The sequence below is a fragment of the Hydractinia symbiolongicarpus genome, chromosome 15, assembly GCF_029227915.1.
Source record: "Hydractinia symbiolongicarpus strain clone_291-10 chromosome 15, HSymV2.1, whole genome shotgun sequence".
NCBI lineage: Eukaryota > Metazoa > Cnidaria > Hydrozoa > Anthoathecata > Hydractiniidae > Hydractinia > Hydractinia symbiolongicarpus.
The window spans coordinates 11,224,217-11,245,740 of record NC_079889.1 but is presented as its reverse complement, the minus strand read 5'-3'; the positions used below and the strand labels follow the sequence as shown (position 1 = coordinate 11,245,740).

The following is a 21,524-nucleotide window of genomic DNA, read 5'->3' as shown; positions in this document are numbered from 1 at the left end:
CGGTATAAATTTCCCGATGACGTGTCGGAAACAATTTTTAAGTTTCCAAAGAAGATAATATTTTCTATCGAACACAATTAATGTCGATTAGGTGACGTTAATGTAGAAAGTTGACGAATTTATGAAAACTTAAGTAAGCAGTTTTTAACACAAACGGAGAGGATCCACAAAGAATTTATCCTGATACTAACCTTACAAACTGTAAATTAAGCACAACCAAATCCCTAGCTACAAGTTTCTACATGAGTCAATACATCAACTAGCTTTCCTCTTCATTATTTTGTCTCATTACTTTTTTCTATTTGACTATATGGTACTGAATTTTCACTAACCCTAACTAATTATAATCAATAATGCTTTTTCATTTTAATCTTTGTAAACTTACAGTATTTACTGACATATGAAAATATTTCACATTTTTCTTGGTGGCTTTCTCCTTTGTTTAGCCTTGGCTATCGGGAAAGTCTCCTTCCTAATTGCTAATTTATTCTTTTAGTAATGTAAATTGTCATTTCTTAGGTAAATAAATGTTTACTTACTTACTTACTTACTTACTTACCACGAGGATGAACATTTCTACGACAAAAACCGACACACAACTATATGTGTCAAAAAACGCGTGCTTGGGAATAAACAAAACCGCCGCCACATGTGATGCGTCCGTGTTTTTGGTTTTTCTCGTTAAAAATACAAAAAACTTTGTGCGAAAATGACGCTGTTTTAACACATTATCTTCAGTTACATAAGGACGGTATCACTTTCGACGATAAGAACACGAACTTTCGTTTACCACTTGGCCAAATTAGTCGACTTTTCTATTTCGTACATTTTTTTGTCAACCACCTTTGTTCAAAGCAAACGTATTTAAAGTGTACTACTTTCGACATTATTATGAGCCTGTAAAGTAGTTTTTATATGAATTGCAACTTTACTAAGAATGTGGAGAAACAATTAATTAGTTCTGTTGCAAACATGATATTCAACTAAACTCTTTACCACCCGAGTAACATTTTTTACGTCGGAAACCTAAAGGTTCCCGTCCAGGAAAACTTGGGGAGAGCTTAACAAATTCTTAAACTTCACTGTTTCCCACAGTTACATTAATAATTTGTTTTAATTTTTGCTATATATTTTGCTATATTTGTGGATCAAAACTCTTCAACTCTCTTGTTTCCGGGAGTCCCTTGCCTAGAAAGTCTCCTTGTCATGGTTACCGCAATTGGGATCAAATCGGTGGGTAGAAATAATGGTCAAGCAAACAGTATAGAATCTTCTTTTTTTAGTGGAAGGTGGAAAAAATAGTGAAATTTTAGTTAAAATGGTGGGCGTGATTATTCGTAGAAACGTAAAGCATGCACGTACAAACGTTGGTACAAATAAAAAGAAATTCAAAGTTTGACATACATGGAATATGTAAAATCGCAAATAGTAAGTCAGAAGAATGATTTGGAAAGATATTTGCAAAACATACAGTGGCATATATATACACGATATATTATAATAGAAATATAAAAATAAAGGAAAGAATATATAATTAATTTATGTTTCCTCGAATATCACAAATTTCGTAAAATTTTCGCGATAATAACCTAGTTACTCAATTTGGGGAGATAATGATTATACGCTGTTTTAGCTTGGGGAGATAATGGCTTTTCTCCATTAAATGTATTAGCTCCGTGATCATAAGCACCCCTCTTCTCACTGTAATACGACAATTTTTTCGATTTTTTTGTCGGCAGCTTTCTAACTACAACTACCATAGTACGAAGTATTTATTTATGGGAACCGTGAATTTTGAGTTTAGCAAAACGTATATGCATGAAAAAAATTGCGCGAATAGTTAAATATCTGGGAACATTTTCGCGAATAGTAAAATTTGCGCTAATACCGTAATGCTTCGAATAAACGCCCGGGGCTTTTATTAAATTTTTTGACATCTTGGAGGGGCTTGTATTCAAGGGGGCGTTTAAAAGAGGGGGCGTTTATTAAATTTTTTACACTTTGTCTCTTTTGCAGTTCTTAAGGAAATCTATAATATATATCTTCACAACAGAAAATAAAAGATATTTACATGTTTTAGAGAACGAACTTCACAAGCGAAAAGCTAAATTTCCAATCTTAAACCTAAGATTTAGGAAAAAAGTAAGTAAGTAAGTATACTTTTACTATCGCCTCGCATAAACTCCCCTTATGAGGGAGGGGCGTCTATTCGAGGGGGGTGTTTATTTAAAAAATGACTGAAAAGGAGGGGAGTCTATTCGAGGGGCGTTTAATAGAAGGGGGGCGTTTATTCGAAGCATTACGGTAGTAAAATATATGAAAAAATTTGGAGATATTTTCAACCTCGTTCCCGGGGCTACGTCTTTTTTCACCATGACGGTGAGAATTGACGGATAATAAAGAGGTTGGTACGCTTCATAATAATAGTTATGGGAACAACAAAGATTGTCGTTCCGCCACTTTTAAATCATAGATGATATTACCCAGTGTAAACAGTGCTTAACTACAGACGCTAATGAGATTAAACGACTTTCAAATAAAAACAAAGAAAGCTTAAACATGTTGTCCCAGTGTCATCGTCAGTATATTAACATTGAATGTCGTCATTTCAAGACGCGCCATGATGTATACACGTTTTTTTCTTTTTGCTCAAACTTAAATTTGGTACCTTTAATTTACCTTTAACTTTAAATTCAGCCCCAACCTCGTCCCCAGGGTCTTTTTAACTTTTTGATATCGGTAAAAAGGGACTTGTTAACCTGTCTGTAATGTCACATATCCACATTTCCGTCTCTTTCTTATCACAGTAAAAAACGCAAAAGTACCTTAGATGTAGTAGAGACAAGGGAGGAGGGTGAGGAGGGTTTTTGGCGAAGAAAGCTACCACGTTATTAAGGGCTATTATGCAGGACTCATAAAATAAAGACTGGTGCGTTGAAACTCACATATGTATTATATTATATGTAGTTCTAGAAACAAATCAGAAAAAAAATTAGTGTAAATAATTTATTAACGGAAAAAAAATCTTAATGTTGCAGACATTAATTTATGATTGGAGACTTTCACAATAAAATTGATTGTTTCTTTCAAATTCCCTTGTCACACTCACTGAAATGACACAATATTTGAAAATCGCGAAATTTTATTTTCTAGTATTAAATGAAGAAAAAAACTTTTAACACAAGACAATCCGTATCTGACGAATATTTTGAACAAAAAAATAAATGTCGGTCAATATTTGATGCGACAAATATGTAATCCGGCGAGTATTTTATTCGACGAGTATTTTATCCGACGAGTATATGACCGAACGAATATTTTATCCGATGAATGTTATAACGGATAACGAATAAACCAAACGGAGTTTTTTTTAAAAATTCAGCATTTGTAGTAGCGAATAATATCAGATAATAAATTGAAAAAAAAATTATATATTTATAAGTCATAACATTTTAAAATACATACATGATATACATGATACGTCATTAATAGCAAAGAAAATTGCCCCTCTTAAAATTTCTAATATTACTACCACAGTATTATCAAGGCAATATTAAGAACAACAGAATTTATTAATAATTAACTTATATAGGAAGTGTGACCATGGTACACACTCGACCAAGTTAATTTTGCTACGACAGTTTTAAGCATCGACATTTTACCGGCTATAATGCGCTAGTTGATATCTAGCTAGCTAGCATGTGCCTAGCTGATTGTGCCCCGCTAACATCTACCCAGCTAGCATGTACCAAGCGTTTATACATTGCACAGCCTCCTTCCGAACAAAACGTTTCTTATCATCCAATGCCGGCTTTACAACTCGAATAACACCAACTCGTCGTGGTTCTACGATGTATGTCGGATAAGTCGATAATATAGTGAGACATTGCAAACAAGTCATTCTAACACACATTTTTTGATGTGCTACTAACCCCGACAGATTTGATATCAGAGAATCTATATACTCAATAGTCGTGTCTTTATTTTGTTCCAATACATTTTTGACGGTTGTTAATGCCGACGTAACGTCGTTTTTCTCACTTGCCGACAAAGATGTTAGAAGAATCGGCATCAACTGAAACACAAAGAAAAAATACTCAAATTATATTTTGTCTAAACTAATATACAAATTTTAATTTTGATCATGACAAATGAGTTTTAAACTTTAGGTGTGAAGGGTACATATAGAAACCGAGTTTAAGTTAAAACCAGTTTAAATAAAACCAGCTTTATTTGGTACAACTGTGGTATAACTAAGGTTGAGTCTTCACTATACACGTGTAAATCTAGTTCAAAAATAAAAAGATCTGGCTGTCTACGACAAGCTGACCGTTTTAGGGAAGATTGACATATATGTACTACTTACTGATTTCAAATATTTCTGGATTGTTGTTTTCGGCATAGCTGACAGTGTATTCGCAATTGCAGTCATGTAAAATGGCTTCGTAGTGGTGCTACCATTATGATAGCCTTCCAAAAGCAATGGAAGAACAAATTGACCAAATCTTTGTTTGTACATCAACTTTATGCGAGCTCCGGACTTCAAGTCAAAAGAATTTTCAATATCTTGAACAATGCGACCAAATCCACTGGCAGCCCAAAATCCGGTCGATTCTTTGCTTAAACATTCGTACAGTAACTGGATGCTGGGTACAGATTGCTTTTGCCAATTCAGGACAAGCGCTTTAGTAAGCCAAGTCAAGAGAATTACACTGGAACATGGGTATGTTACCAATTTGCTCTCAATTTCGTGGAGAAATTCCTTCGCTAAGGGTGTGGCAGAATCTAAAAATAGAGTTGACATATAAAATAAACGCATAGATATAGCAGTCCAAATTACAATAAAAGCATTTACGGTGTTCACTGCAAAGTTGTTGCATTACAGGGACTTAGTGAATAGTTTGAATTTCTGTTATTTTTCCCAAGATTTCATAAAAAGATCACGTTTTTCTAAGATTTAAAAAAATCCTGCTATTCTTGACAGAGTAGATACCCTGCCAGTTATTTGTGCAAATAACTGAAAAGCTAAACAATGTTTTTTTTTATCTCCGCCACCTCCTCTCTGAAATGAGACATTTTTGTTAAGAGACAATTGGGTTAAAATGTGGACGGGATATCCAGGACTTTGTGCTATAAGAAATAATCCAGAAATATTTCGGCACAATGATACATTTCTACCCAAAAAGTTTAAAAATTTGCCAGATACCGTTTAGCTCATTTAAAACCTCATGTAAGTTTATTAATTTTTTTATGAATTTTATGAATAATAAATTTTATTTAAAAAAAATGAGTAATAATTTTTTTTAAATTGGGGGTAAATGTCTCAGAGCTGTAGCAGACACCCTAATTTGCGGAAGGATTTGGGTGAAAAATTTGAGATTTCTGAATATTTTGTGCTAACTTATTTTACCAACAAACAACATCTTTCAAAAACTGACACTTATCCAATTAACTTTAAGAATTATTTCTTAGTGGTGAAAAATAACAGAATGCTATGTCTGAAATTTTGATTTGGACATAACCGATCTGAAAATTGTCATAAGGAAACAGTACTGAAATAAAAAAAACTGTAATCCTTGTTGAATAAGGTTTTCTTTCAGTGTGAGACTGTGAGAACATATAGGATACTGTTTTTATAAGACTGTTTGAGGAAGCAACGAAGGTTTTTGCAGGCTGTTGCTAAAAAATACATCAGTCAGACTATAAAGACACAAACAAAAATAGCCATACCTTCTGGAAGTTTGTTAATTACACAACCAATTGCCACACTTCCTTGTTCAACTGCAAACTGATCAAAATTTGAAAATACTCCAGACTCTATTTTTACCATTGCAAACCAAATTTCTTTTAAAACATTTTTGACATCATGATTCAGCAACATCGCTATATCAACTTGAGTAAAAAGACTTCTGCATAATAAAATAAATTGTTTCTCCTCAAAAGGATTATGATGAATCGAATTGTGCTTCAACACAATATTACAAGTTTCGTCAAGAACTGTTTTACTTTCAGACACTGTCAGCTTATTGTATGCATGTGATAAACATTGAGACATCTTGCTGAATTCTTCTATTGTGTGTTGAGTGGAAGTATGTAACAACTTTAGCAAAGGGTCATACACAACATTCCTGTCGAACGTTTTTATAGTGTGTTGCAATATTTCGCTAACTGCTTCGAAAACAGCCATGCGCTTATTGGAGCTTGTGGATGCAACATCCAATATAAGCAACAAAATTTCTTCAGTAAGGACTTCATTTATACAACATTTTGAGAAAATCTTTATGGATTGCTTTTGCAAGTCAAAATCCTCAGTATCGATTTTCTTCTTAGCTGGATTAACAAAGTGATGTCTAACCAAACGTGGCAACTTTGCTGAACAGATTTTAATTAAGGATACAAAAGCATTATACAGCTCAGTTGTTAAAACTTTTGATAGTGGTATAGCAAGTACGGATTGTGCTAGTACATCAGAATCTAGATTATTCAGTAACTTTTTCTTTGCTACAATTCGCTCAATGCAACTCAATGCTAAAACATGAAGTTTGGTGTCTTCGTATTGATTTAGTATAGTATACAAAAGTGGAAGAAGTTCTTTCGCAAACTCAACTAAAATAACAGGTAACATTTCACTGTGTACGCCGAGAATTTTCCATGTAATTTCAAGGAGATTTCTACGTTGAGGAACAGATGAATACTTCAGTAGTGAATCTTGTATTGCAGGAAGTAGCCTGTTTGCAACTTTATCAAACACATATTCCGATGCATCACAAAAACAAGAAATAATGGCTCCACATTGTACAGCGATCATCATATCAGGGTCTTTTAAAGTCTGTAAACAATCTTTAATCAAAAGCTCAATCAAATTTGACAAATGTTCTTCATTATCTGATTTTGATAAACATATGATAAAATTTGAAACAAAGGTTAAATAATAGGATGAATATTCACTCGTTTCTGAAAGGAGGTAGTCTTTACGAATTTGTAACCAGATCTCTTTGGTAAATATTTCAACATCTGCAGGATTGTATATTTCTAAACATTTTGTAAAGGTTATGATTGAATCAATTTTAGCATCTTCCATGTCGGCAGATAACTTTTCAATGAACAGTGGGACAGCAAATGGTGCAAAATTAGCAGTGGCGGTTAAGCATTTTCGAAGTGATAAAACTAAATCTTTTTTTGTTATTTCAAAATTATTTTCTTTAGGTGGTGTAAAATCAACTGGAAAATAACATGACAACACTTCAAAAAAATCTTCCGTAAACAAAGAAAAATCCAATTTCTCCAAAACCATAAATGAATTTTCAAAGCATATCAAAAGATTACGAGGGTCTCTTTCCCCATCCATTGCTTGAATAAATCCAAGTACAAAATCAGCACTGTACTTCTTAAGACATTCAATCCTACATTTAAGAAGGTTCGAAAACAAATTGAATACATTGTGACGATCAGATTGAACAAGTGACTGCACATGAACTTCTGCGAAAATGGATTGTAAAATTGTAATAATAAGCTTGTCACTAACATCATGAAAAGAGGTTAATCCAAGAAAAGCATAAATAACCAAAGGTTGGATGGAATGATGATCACGCAGTCGATCACAAAAGAATTGAATTATAGTTATAAGCTCTCTTTCATCAAGGGTTCCACTGGAAATACTATAAATATAAAACAAAAATATTAAGCATTGTGATTTATCGTTATGTATGTATATATAGCAAGTAACAAAGAAAAACGCAACAACTAAAAACTGATAATCATTGTCACATCACAATTGCCTCCAGGGAATTTAAGCATACGAAATACTACAACTTGTAGCTTAGTATAAATCATCCAACTAACATTGTTAAGGCAAAGGCAAAAAATGATTTTTTTTCGTTTATTTTTTTTTTTCTTCATGAAATTAGGGCAAAATATACTAACTTTTTAATTTTTTCAAAAATTCCATCTGGATCTTGTTTATTTTGTTTGTTTATGTTTACCCACTAATAACGCTGTGATGATCTTTGTAACACTCTTTCTGTATCATACGGAAAAGGCATTATCCCGCAAATGAATGTAACTTTCAAAAAAAATACATTGCGGAATGTAGTAACAACTATCTTTGTCTTTATTTTATTTCCCTCTGAGAATTGTCACAATAAAACATCTTCATAACCATGGAAAGTCATCTCATTTACAAAATGTCAAACTATAATCACAATCCTTATTTGAATTCGAAAAAAAGACTCACCTTCCAAAGAGAAAAATATCACGCTTTTAAAAATGGAAAACCTGTCAAGTGTAATTTCAATGCCGCAAGTAACCACATGTGAGTAAAAACTTTAAAACTCTTATTCTCAGTGTTTATTTTTTGATGAAATGGTATCTACATTTAAACTTTCTCTTAACTAAATAACATCTGTGTAGGAGTGCGGTTTTGAAATAAAGCTAAATAATATATCTAAGAAGGGTTTTTTAATTTTTTTGTAAAAACCAGTTTAAATTTTTTTACAGCCGTTTATGTAAAAGAAAACAAGTTGAAAAACAAGTAAGTAGCATTTGATAAAATATGAAATATATAGTAAGAAAACTAAAATTTTGAACAAAATAGTAAAACCCCTTTTTAGATACAGCCCAGGTGGGAAGAATGGTAAAGGTTTGAAAAAAAATTCAGCCGTTTTGTAAGAGAAACATCAGTTAGGAGAGCCTGGGGAACTTTTGTATACACCTAAACCTCAAACAACCTTAATATTTTTACAAAAAAATTATATCACTGAATTGAGAAAAATAAGAGCTTCCAAAATATCTACATATCAGGTTATAAAAATGTCATTTAGAGGTGATATTTGGATTATAAAAACCATGCACACTTTCCTTTACACTCTTCGCCCAAGTTACTTAAAAGTTAATATTTTTTGGACTAAATTCATTAAAAATAAAACTTAAAAATGCATATATTGCTGGATTTCAAATATTACAAAAAAATATTTTGGGAATTGAGTATTTTGGAAATTATTTTGTGAATTAAAATTGTTTACCTTAGCGACCGTCTCCACCATCGTTTCCCATTTTATAGGAATGATATCAACATTTTTTCAAATTGTTTACATTACAGAACGTTTCATGAAAAGAAAGTGAAGCGTTTTGAAACGATTGTAATTTATTATAAAATGATACGGAGTAGAAGTGTATGGAAAAAGATTGGGAAACGATTTCTAAACTATTTTAAAGCAAATCTAGAAACCAAATTTGAAACAAATTACAAAAGAAGTTCTGAAACAAATTGTTTTCCCAAAGCAACTAAAAACAATTAAAAACATGACAAATTTATTACGTTAAACTATACGAAATAGAGCAATCTTTTCAATGATCCCGTTTTCACGATTTTTAACTTTGCATTGTATGTCTTTCAAGGATGCTGACTCACCATGGAATGGCAAAAAATGTCAGTTTTGTCTATATTTTCCCCAAAGCCTTCATTCATTTTAAAGATAAACAACATACTTCTTGGTTATAGTAAAGCATCAATGCTGTATATATGTAAGAACCCCATGAGAACTTACTTAGGCGGACGTCACAAATATCTGGTGTTAGAGTCATTTGAGGACCAAAAATAGAGTCAGTCGGTCGGCGAATGATAACTCAAAAATTCGAAAAATTGTATCCAACCATCCAGCCATTAACATGTGCCATTAAATCGCTGCCGATATTTAAAGCTTACCTCCCGAGAAAAATTAAGTTGACCTAAATTGGCTCATATTCATACGTGATTTATGAATATAAAGTTTATTTTCCTTAATTCGCACTTATAAGTTAATAATGCCTATTCAAAGATTCAAAAATTCACCTCTGACACGAGGTAACACATCCGCAATGTTGTTTTATAAATTTCTTCACCTTGAGTGCTCTGACGTCACCTGTTAGAAGATCGTAAATCATCTTCCGCATTGAAATTTTTACTCAAACTTTAATAGTGAAATTAATTGGTAATGAGTATATTTACCCCCGTGAAAATATCAGGAAACTTTGAAAATGAATACTAACTTCGATTGAGAAATCATCATTCAATTGCAATGCCGAGAAGCTGTGACGCAAAAAAAGAAAAAAAGTGCGACAGGGAAAATGTTGTAGAATTTCAATTTCAGCAGGCCAAATACTGGACCAAGCACTGACTCGGATTTCAGTTGGGAGAGCTGTGATGAGGATACTATTCAAGAAGAAGTCGCTTCACGTGTTGCTGTTGCTGTAAGGACGTGGTGCAAGTGTGGAAAGTGTAAGATAATGACGAGCTAAGCGGAGTGTCGTTGCTATTGCGAGTTAGAATCCGCGAATATTTTTAATTTGATCAGTGAGTTTTGATATGTAAATGTATTCGAATTAGATAATAGCGCATGAGTTCGATGAATGACGATAAAAATGAAAAAATCAAAGTCAAAAAGTCAAAGAACTCGGAAGTAAAATGAGCTTCACAAATCTTAAAATTCTTTGGAAGCGTATCCTCTCTCTTGATCAGTTTGATCCATATAGTTCGTTGTTTTGGATCTTTGGAAAAGTTGAAAAAAATACACCTTGTTTCTTTTGGTGGTTAAGACAACTAGGTAAGTAGGCAAGAAGCCATATTATTATTTAAAAAAAGGGTTCGTCCTTATTCATCAACATGTGGAACTTTTTTTTACAAATCACATCACATCACATCCGCAAAGTTTCGCCTCTCATCCCAGGGGTCCAAATGTGAGCTTCTAACTAGTGACGTCAGGCGCATAATTATACTCTTAAATGCTCACTTGAAAAATGCCGAACAAGTGAGGTGAAGGCTTAAAAACATGAGGCAAACATTGTCTGGTTTCGTGAATACTGTAGTGATTTTAATAAAATAAACGTTAAATTGTTTTTTCTGAAGATGTTATGAATCGATTTAGGTCAACTTGATTTTTCTCGGGAGGTAAGCTTTAATATGATAAATTTGGTACCTCGTTTAAATAGAGTTTCCGCGCCCCGTTTTATTTCAACTAGTTCTCAGAACCCTTTTCGCATTTTAAAGGGAAACACAACAATAATAGTGAGTAATGGCTGTTGGGAGACAACAAGTGTATAATAATTTTTTGTCATTTTAGTTTTTCCGACTCAGTATATCAAAAATTTTGATCAAAAATTAGGGTTGGTTGGGTGTCTGCCTTATGTCAGAAAAACAAAGAGTTTATGTCAACAATGTTAATCAAAGCAAGGATCTTCTTGTAGAAGAAGGCTGAAAAACTTTCTCATTACTTTAAAAAAAAATTGTAAGAACCATTTGTTAAGTAATAATACGCACTAATTAGAAATGAGTGTTTGCTATGATGAGCTTACCAGTGCATGCATTCAGCCAATAAGTTGGTTCCCTTCGCCCGATTTTCAACAATGTTACTAGTTAACATAAATGAGAGAAGCTCCACAACATTCAAAATCGATTTATCATTCTTTAAAGATATTGATGCACAAATCTTTGACGCATATTCTTTAACTGAGTCAGAGTTATTATGATATTCCGTTACTAATTTTTCCATTAGATCCTCGTGGCTGGAGTCAGCCATTTTGCGTAGATGGAAAACAACCCAAAATGCAATTTTACGGACCTGAATGTTGAACGCCCCCGGGATGTACTTCCGGGGTACTTAAATTAAAATAAAGGGTGCCTTGAAACAAATTCACATGTTATTCCCTTTCGAACCTTATCCCCAAATTATATTACAGTTTTCGTGTTGGGATGAAAAAAAATGTCTTTGGGATTCCTGAAAAACTTAAAATTGCAAGAGTTTTACCAGTATATAAAACAGGCGAAAAGACTAATGCATCTAATTATAGACCAATATCAGTTCTTCCATGTTTCTCAAAAATACTAGAACGCATAATGTACAATAGATTTTACTCTTTTTTAACTGCTAATAATATTTTATACGACAATCAATTTGGCTTTCAAGCAGGTCATTCTACTGATCATGCAATAGTTAAACTTGTTAATGAAATATCAAAGGCGTTTGACGAAAACAAGTACATGCTAGGAATTTTTATAGATCTAAGCAAAGCATTTGACACCGTAGATCACAAAATTCTACTAGAAAAACTCAAAAACTACGGTATCCGCAATTCCAACATTCGCTGGTTTGAAAGTTATTTATCCAATAGAAAACAGTACATTTCCTTTGACGATGGAAGTACAAACTACAAAACAATCATCTGTGGAGTTCCACAAGGTTCCATATTAGGACCACTCTTATTCCTTATATATGTCAATGATTTAAACAAAGCTTCGAATATTTTACATTCAATTTTATTTGCAGATGATACAAATCTGTTTTATGCACATAAAGATGTAAAAACATTATTTCGCACAGTCAATTATGAACTCTCTAAGCTGGCAGAATGGTTTAAGGCAAACAGACTGTCCCTAAATATTTCTAAAACAAAGTACACACTTTTTCACAGGCACAATAAAAAAGATGATATGCCATTGAAGTTTCCTTATTTATATATAAGTATAAAAAGAGCACAATCCATGAAATTTTTAGGAGTTATTCTTGATGAAAATGTTACTTGGAGAGAACATATAAATATTTTAGAAGAAAAGGTCGCAAAGAATATTGGCATCCTATTTAAAGCAAAATTTGTTCTAGATCAAAATTTGTTTAAAAAACATATATTCTTCTTTCATTCACTGCTATCTAAATTATGCAAATATTGCGTGGTGCAGCACCAACGCTACAAAATTGACAAAATTACAAAATAAACAAAAACATGCAATCAGAATTATTTTAAATGTTGACAGGTACACTCACTCCAGAGAGTTATTCAAAAAGATCAGTGTACTGAATTTATACCAACTAAACATTTATCAAACTCTTATTTTTATGTTTAAGCTTGAAAACAATATGTTACCAAGAGTATTTAATGATATGTTTCAGAAGATACAACATAAATATCCATCCAGATTTTCAATTAACAGTTTTTTTCAACCTAGAATTAATTATACAATCACAAAGTTCTCTATAACTAGCAGAGGACCTAAATTGTGGAATACATTTCTTGATAACGACATGAAAACCATTACATCACTTAACGAATTCAAACATAAACTAAAACATAAACTATTGACTACTGACAATCTATGTTTATTTTAGAACACACGACAGTTACAACGTACGACACATATAACACAACTCCTCATCATCTTCAATGCTAACCTTTTATATAGGTTGGGGGCTTCGTGATAAGGCTATTATAGCCTTCTTCTCGCTCCTGCCATTTTTTACCTCTCTAGCTAATATTTTTAGCATATGCAATCCTATCTTTAGATTATACGATATAATAGCTTAAGATTTGTATTTTATTCTTACGGAAAACTGTAAATTCTACAACGGCAAAATAAATTAAAAAAAAAAAAAAAAAAATGTGTATCGTTATTTTTAACATTGTCTCTCACTGGACCTGCGCGCTGTCCCCCACCGTTAAAAATTACGACAAAACTGGCCCAATAGTAGAGATGCAAAATGGTAGATCACAGAATCTTAATATTACTTATTACAAAATATAGCGGCATATTTAACGGAACCCTTTTAATTGATGTCAAGATCGCCATCTTAGGCGTTGTTTTTTCGCGAAGACATTTTGTATTTTCCTACTATAAATAAACAACAAATGGCTACCACAAACTTCTTTTCTATCACACGTTTCAGGTTAATCAGTGGATGCTAATTAGTTTTGATTCTCCGCTTTCATTGCAAGTTTTAGTCATAAATTCATCTGCGAGATTTCACATTCATAAAACAAGTTTAAGAAAGTTGGGAACGAGACACAGTGATCGTGGTCAAACCACGTGATTTATGACTCTTTGTGAATGAAAATTGAAGAAACATCACATTATGGAATGCGACGAAAATAATTCGAACAAAAATTGTTTTTAAAAACACCGTATTAAAAGATATATTTACAAATTGAACTTTAAAATTGCTACAAATATATACAAAATAAAACTGTATTTATTAAAACGAGATAAAAGTTAATGCGAACTTCAACATTTGTTGGACATCTAAAAAACAATATTTTTAATTTACTCATTTTATTTACATTTATAACCCGGAAATTTACTCCCATCAAAACTTAGAAGTTTTCGCATCCGTTCTATTAAATTACTGGAAAACCGTATTCCTCAAACAGTTTCTCACCTGAAGATTGTAGTTTTCCAAACAAATTGAATCTTGAGATATTTTAACTGACATTTTAACTTTTCATTTGATAAATTATATCAAAATTATCTTTTTTCACAATTCAATAATCTCTCTGCTTTGAAAAAAAATTTAATTCTCTTTAGGCCGGAACAGCACAAAAATGTAAAGCGCCTGGGTACTAAGTTGTGTCGCTATTCAAATTTAATTATATCTTTATTTTATATTTTATAAATATATTTCATATCTTTTCTATGTTTTCCCGTAAAGTAAAAATTTAACATCAAAAGAATAAACAAAACAATTTTCAAAATACACGATCTGGGTACGAGATGTATTATTCGAATAGCTTTATTACATTCAATCTTTGTGTTTATTAAATTAAAAATAACACACAAAATAATTTGTCTTTCTAACTTTTAAACTTAGTAACTAAATTCATTTATTCATTTATAAATATTAACTTTTCGAAAACTTACTTTTCGTAATCTTTAATCATCCTTCTTATTTCGTCACCATTTTGTTTATTCTCCCAACTTCCAGCCATATCATACGCAGTTTCTCCCCATCTATTTTAACCGCCACATCAATATTATTATGACGTAACAAAACATCAACACATGAGATGTGACCACGATATGCAGCATGATGTAATGATTGTCCAGTTGTCAACATCTTCACGGTTGATGTTTGTTACATCATGACGACATAACGTGTCTAATATTTTGTGACGATTATACAATGCTGCGTTTGAGTTGTATTCATCCATCGCCCAAACATCACATCCATATTCGATGAAAATGTTCACTATTGATGAATTGTCAGTGTATTCTGCTGTCCATATCAATAGTGTACGTTCATTTCCATCTCTCATATGGACGATGTTTGGATGTATTGAGAAAAGTCTTTTTAACTCAATTGTATTTACGTTTTGGATAACTTTCACCATATCTAAAAGTAAAAAAATAAATAAAAAGTATAATTATTAATTTAAAAATTTAAGAATAAAATATTATAAAATTTGTGAACAAGAAATTAATAAAAGGTAGGATTGGTAGAGATAAATGGTGTTAAGGATATATTTTTGTAAAATCATTTATGTATATTATAGTCAAAAACATTTTTTTAAAGTACCTGCGTTGTCATATTGTTTTGATAATAATTATCAAAATGTTATCTGGTAGGAAAGAAATTCTGGCTGAATACGTTTACTCGGTCTTAACGTTCTTATAACCTTTTTTTACAAAAAAACGTTTAGCTATATTTAAAAAATTGAGATGAATATATTAATACCGTCATCAGAAATGTGCATAACATACAAAATTGAGAAATTATGGAACTTTTTTGGTAGAACATGGAGGTAGAGGTAGAAATAGAAAGAACAAAGAACTTTACATCAATAAATACAAAATTATGAACATTGAAACAAATAAAATTTTAACTGAAGGGAACGATCTTTAAGTGACATCTTAATAAAATAACGAAGCGTCATAGGAGAATTGTTTAATATTGTAAAAATTCCAGGTGCAATATTTTTTAAAATGACGAAGAAAACGTTGTTAGTTTGTTAGTTTTCTACTTTTGTATCGTAAAAAATCTCTTAATCGAGATGAGTCGTTATACCTTATTCAACATTTTTTGGGAAACGAAATCGTTGATGTTATACTCGGAGATTTTAATGTAAATGCATTTAGTGACAAAAACTATTTCCTTGATTTTCTCAATGAATATAAACAAGTTATAACCTCTCCAACTCATATATCCGGTTCACTCATTGACCACATTTATGTCCATGAGAATGTCCTCAACACCTTTGAAGTCGATACACTCGTCAAAAATGTATATTCCAGTGATAATGACGCAGTCAGGCTTAGACTTCTCTAACATGATGTTTTTCCGAAATCTTTTAGAAGGGCTAATTCATATCAATTTCGTCCTCAGAACGAAAGATATTTACGCTGGGTTGATTTTATTGTTTTCTCTTTGTTTTAAACTTGTTAAACTTTGGTTGCAAACAACATGCATGGCGTTTTTGTTCTCTGAGGATAGTCTGGGACTATATACTTATTATCTATGCTAATGGCGAAAATCTTCAAGCCATCGGGCTTCTTGTTTAAGATTTATACATGGCTAAAGCGTGACAACTTTTTCACCCTAACATGCAAAACATATAAAGAGCACAATGCACAGCATTTAGAAAGAAAAAAGGTCAAGAAACGACCTACAACTTTTCAAAATGGCCACCATTACATTAGCACTACCACTAAGCACACCGTCATTGCTAAAACTTGTCTAAAAAAAATAATACAAGGGATAACCATGACAACTTCGTAACAACGGCATGACTGATAGCAAGCATGTTATTAAGGTAAAAATAAAAGAAACATTCCGCAAGTACAGGAAATGTACAAAAAACGCGTCGAATGCGAAGCGTTGCGGCTTGGTGCATAGCTTGAATACTGTTTCGCGACACAAAACGCGAGTTTTGAACACGGAACAACGAACAAGGTGGAATATGTGTTGGAGAAAAAAATATCCTTATTCGCGAAAATTATTTCTCGCGAAATGTAATTTCCCAGGCATGCTGTCGCTTATCACCGCGTGAAACTAAAGTTAAGAAACAAGGTACAGCCTCTCAACTCATCTACACTTGAAAGTTCGTTTGATATAATCATGAACATAAAATGTATTTCTATTCACAAGCTATTTACGTTGAAAATTATCTACATAATAAAAATAATTACAAAAAATAAATCATTAAAATCAACAAATATATATAAAAATATATAATAATATCAAATAAAAAGGATATCATATGAGAACTATATATAGGCTCAGCACCTTTTTTTAGAATTTTTATTATTCATAACAAATTTAAAATAAATACCCAGGTTCTAACAACTTGTAGATCAGTTTAGTCCAACTTTTATCAGCTAATCAGTTATCCTCATACTCCTCTTGAATTCAATACATTTACACCAATTTATCCACGATCTCCATAGTAACTAATATAAGCATGGAAACAGCCAATCTCTTTTTTTAAATAATTTTTAATTCCACCTCTGGATTTTGAGAGTATATTTTTTTATTTTCGTTGTATAAATTCGTCAGTTCATCGATGTATTCCGCATGTAGAGAATCGATTTCTTCTTGAGACGGATTCGTTGATTTTTTCACTTTGATCGGAGCGCCCACTAAAAATGATAACATATATGCTACATCGGAGCGTCCACTAAAAATGATAACATATATGCTACATCGGAGCGCCCACTAAAAATGATAACATATATGCTACATCGGAGCGCCCACTAAAAATGATAACATATATGCTACATCGGAGCGCCCACTAAAAATGATAACATATATGCTACATCGGAGCGCCCACTAAAAATGATAACATATATGTTACATCGGAGCGCCCACTAAAAATGATAACATATATGCTACATCGGAGCGTCCACTAAAAATGATAACATATATGCTACATCGGAGCGCCCACTAAAAATGATAACATATATGCTACATCGGAGCGTCCACTAAAAATGATAACATATATGCTACATCGGAGCGTCCACTAAAAATGATAACATATATGCTACATCGGAGCGCCCACTAAAAATGATAACATATATGCTACATCAGAGCGCCCACTAAAAATGATAATATATGTTACATCGACAACCTAAATTGTTCTTACATTTAATAAAATTTGAGTTCAAATATTTCCATCCAAAATTTAGGTAATTTCTCAAAAATACGACAATAGATTCTGCAAACATTTCTACCTTAAGATAAATACTCAATGTTTGTTGTCTACTTTCACAAAAACAAGATAAAAATATTTTAGTCTTGCCATTGTTCTTATTTCGTTTGTTTTTCTTTCTTAGTCACACCCAGTCTGACTTTTGAGGGTGTCTAGTGTGTCCTCGATTAAATGTAGGCTCATTTACTGGAGAATCTTGTGACTTCCCATAGTTTCTGTTTCATTTTTACACATCAAAAATCTTACATAAAATAAGGAAAGTGTCACCAAGTTACTTAGCTATTAAATATCTCACTGAAATTTGTCATGAAAAAATAGAGAAATATACTATTAAAACAAGAGATTTACAAAACTTTCTGAAAAAAACTTTTCTTCAATCAACAAAATTGTAGAAACTCATTTAATCCATGCCAAAAGTGTTGAGAAATTATTTATGACAAAATTTTCAGCATTTTTTTTCAATATTTATTTTGCATTATTTTTTTTAATAATTTAGATAATTTTAGATAATTTTTTAATAATTTATCTAAAATCCAAGGTTCTTAGTGTATGTTAAAATTTGTGTACTAACCAACAACCTTCGAAGTTCTGAACGTAACAACTGCTCACATTCTGTGTCTCTAGTGACAGTGTATTATTCTAATTTTGGAAACGGTAAGCAAATATAAAAGTCTTTAGCAGGGCACATTGAAAAAAACGTTTGACCCATAACATAGCCTTGAAGAAAAGAAACATACTTTGATGAAAAGAAACATACTTTGATGTCAGAAAATTTGAGAAATTAAAGTCGTGAAAAAGTTTCAGCTATACACCATGGTCGTTACAAACGCATGTTTTTTTTCTAAAAAAGAAACCTGGATATGTTAACATTTAAAAATTTCAATATTTTCTTAATGAGCTACGGGAAGAACGTATTCGCCAAAATAAACTTGCGCAAAATATTAGATTTTAATTGATTCGCGAAAATATATTCTCGCGTCTCGCGAAATATCAAAAATTTCGCAAATGGCGCGATTTTCAAAAATTGTCACTAAAATTTTAAGTATTAGTATCCAACTAGTATTCCAAAAAAAAAAGAAGAAGGAAATTCTTACCCACGATAGAAACCGGAACGCGGAAAGGCATCAAACCGAAGCTATATTGAAATATTCCTCTCCCGTAAAACATAACAGGTGCAATCCCGCTCCATTTGCGAAACATCTCTTGAAATTTGCGAAGCATCGGGTATTTGGCTTGGTTCAACAAATCGTTCTCCCCAAACGCGTATACAGGGACGAGATGAGCTCTAAGAATAGAATTACATTATGCAAAGCAAAAAGAATGGTATCTCCGTTTGGTTGCTTACAAAGAAAATTAGGATCAGCTATCGTAGGGGTAAGGAGAGAATTAAAAGTTGATTCTAAGTCCTTTTTTTATTTATACGTTTTTGAAGCAAAAAAAAATTAATGGTATTGGGGAAAGATTTCTCAAACAAAAAAATCGACACTGTTTTCATTTAATAAAAGGTTTGGTTGTAAAATTCTCCATTTTGTGACGGGAATGTATCGTAAACAATTCTTCAGTATCAAATAAATTAAACTTGATAACCTTGTTTAACACTCAACAATATACCCTATAAAAAATTAAGAATATCCGAAGAATATGATCATCTTCAAATTTTGCTTGCAGACTAAGTGGAATATCATTCTTTGTTAACTTGTATCCTATCATTGATGTAAAGTGTCTTTTGTCCGGTTTTATTTGAAGTATTTTTCCCCACCTAATCTAGTTGTCTGTCTGTCAGTTAAATTAGGCTGGTTAAACAACAGCGCCTTAGGTGAAATTTTTACGCACCCGTTTGCATTCTCTTTCAATCTTAACCGTGATAATTTTTGTGTAAAAGTTAGGAATATTCGTGTTGAAACGAAAAAAACAACATTGAAATTGTACACTGGAGTTTTAAATTGAAAAACAAAACCATAAAAAAAGAAAAATGTAAAGAAACCTCACCCTGTCTTCAGCGCCATTTTAACAAAACCCTTCCGATTTTTCAACGTCAACGTAGCAGCCCCTGGGTAGGCTTCCAGCGACTCGGCTGCACCCCCAATCACCACGACAGCTGCGTTCCCTGCACCTTTCTTTGTGCATATATATGTGATGCTTTCCTTTGATACATCACACAATCCCAACGACATCAAGTAGTCGCGATGAAACGGCCATCGAAAGTTAACTATAAATAGAAATCGTCTACCATAAAAATAATTTTATATATATATTTTAGGTAAAAATTATGAAGCTTCAGCAGTGTTTTGATAACACGTGGTTTTGAAATACTATATTTCCATTAAAATGAGGTTGGTGGTCTTTCGCGATACTCTAAAACGAGGTCATGAGAACTACATATTGACCACCTTTTTTCATTTAAGCAAATGAGTTAAAAAAAATAGTCTACCAAGAAGTATTTTACGCAGTGTTCCGAAGGGCACACCTAATTGATGAAACAGCCAAACCTGTATACAGCAATACAAAATGCATTTCTGTTATATACAGGATTATGTGTTTTCTCTTCTAACCTTACTACATGGTTACAATATACTTACATTTTAATGTCAGCAGATGTGGAGTAATGCCTGGAAATAATTTGGAAAAATGCGCCCCTTCAGTGGCGAAACTACCAAGCGCCCCACTGCTTATAACGCCATGTGGGTGGTAGCCAAAAATGTAATTTTCATTTGTTTTTAAATCCTGTGTTTTTATAAGCGTGATCGGAAAATAGTCGCAAAAATATTTCCAAATTGGTAGCCGTCTCATTAAAGTAAAACATCGACCCCCTCTGGAGGGTTTATCGAAATCCCACAAAAACAACACTCCAACGTAGAGTATAGAAATAATTGATAGCGGTGTAAACAGCATCACCAAAAAAGTCGCTGTACCAAGTAATGGACCGAGACCCCCCAAAATGCTGACAGTTAAAACAGCCAATGTTTGTAATCTTCGTGGGAAAGGCATGGATAGCGGTGCAAATCTAATCAAAGTCATTCTCAATACAGGTGTATAGAATCTAGAAGACAAGAATAAGCAATGTTTAACAACATAAAAACTTTTACGAGATCTCGGAACGTGCTACAGAATGGACACTTTTGGTGAAAAAAAATTTTAGCTAGTGTTATTTAGCCTTTTCACAAAAATAATTTAGTTCGACGAAAACATAAATTTCATTAAAAAAAAATATCTTAAAAGGTCCTCTGACGGCTAAAACAAAACAGGAAAAAAACGATTCAAATTCAATTATGGTCACCCTGTACTAACGTAAAGCGCGTCATTGAGATTTTAACTTTGCGTAAATCAACCACTTCGCTAAAAGTAAAAACCACACAGCGTTGAGAGAGACTGGTAAAAAAGTTGCATCTGCGTTGAACAAATAAATAAACAAATAAAATTATATTGATTTGATATTTGTGACAGTTTAAAATAATCAAAATGGCTGCTTTTACTTGTAACAGTTAAAAAAAAAGAAAATCGTCCTGTACGACATATGAATAATACAAGTATCCCGACTGACTTAAAGATGGTTCGGTAATTTAATCAATGTATTTTGAGGA

General features: G+C 32.3%; 2 protein-coding genes across 3 annotated transcripts; both read right to left on the bottom strand.

The window, feature by feature from the left end:
• Positions 1-3,415: 3,415 nt before the first annotated feature.
• LOC130628804 (MMS19 nucleotide excision repair protein homolog) lies at positions 3,416-11,578 on the bottom strand. Its single transcript, XM_057441815.1, has 4 exons — positions 11,329-11,578; positions 5,731-7,658; positions 4,367-4,785; positions 3,416-4,075 (listed from the first exon to the last, which is right to left on the bottom strand). The coding sequence occupies exons 1-4, from the start codon at positions 11,550-11,552 to the stop codon at positions 3,731-3,733; spliced, it is 2,916 nt and encodes a 971-aa protein (XP_057297798.1). The 5' UTR covers positions 11,553-11,578; the 3' UTR covers positions 3,416-3,730.
• Positions 11,579-12,639: 1,061 nt separating this feature from the next.
• Positions 12,640-21,345, bottom strand: LOC130628805 (2-acylglycerol O-acyltransferase 2-A-like). Of its 2 annotated transcripts, XM_057441816.1 has the most exons (5): positions 20,523-21,345; positions 19,933-20,152; positions 19,038-19,228; positions 14,660-15,131; positions 12,640-14,044 (listed from the first exon to the last, which is right to left on the bottom strand). In XM_057441816.1, exons 1-4 carry the CDS (start codon positions 20,959-20,961, stop codon positions 14,794-14,796), a joined length of 1,188 nt encoding a protein of 395 aa, XP_057297799.1. In that variant the 5' UTR covers positions 20,962-21,345; the 3' UTR covers positions 12,640-14,044; positions 14,660-14,793. The 2 variants fall into 2 exon arrangements, with proteins under 2 accessions (XP_057297799.1, XP_057297800.1); XM_057441817.1 differs by lacking the exons at positions 12,640-14,044; positions 14,660-15,131 and adding an exon at positions 15,426-17,374.
• Between the last annotated feature and the right edge of the window lie 179 nt (positions 21,346-21,524).

What these genes read in the sequence shown, in the direction of transcription:
- LOC130628804 (XM_057441815.1), bottom strand. Translation starts at nt 11,552, where the DNA reads ATGGCTGACTCCAGCCACGAGGATCTAATGGAAAAATTAGTAACGGAA. An exon ending in TTGGCTGAATGCATGCACTG is followed by an intron (nt 7,659 to 11,328) that starts GTAAGCTCATCA and finishes TTATATTTATAG; the next exon opens with TATTTCCAGTGGAACCCTTG. An exon ending in AATTAACAAACTTCCAGAAG is followed by an intron (nt 4,786 to 5,730) that starts GTATGGCTATTT and finishes CTCTATTTTTAG; the next exon opens with ATTCTGCCACACCCTTAGCG.
- LOC130628805 (XM_057441816.1), bottom strand. Translation starts at nt 20,961, where the DNA reads ATGACTTTGATTAGATTTGCACCGCTATCCATGCCTTTCCCACGAAGA. An exon ending in AAAATGGCGCTGAAGACAGG is followed by an intron (nt 19,229 to 19,932) that starts GTGAGGTTTCTT and finishes TTCTATTCTTAG; the next exon opens with AGCTCATCTCGTCCCTGTAT. An exon ending in CGTTCCGGTTTCTATCGTGG is followed by an intron (nt 15,132 to 19,037) that starts GTAAGAATTTCC and finishes TTTTACTTTTAG; the next exon opens with ATATGGTGAAAGTTATCCAA.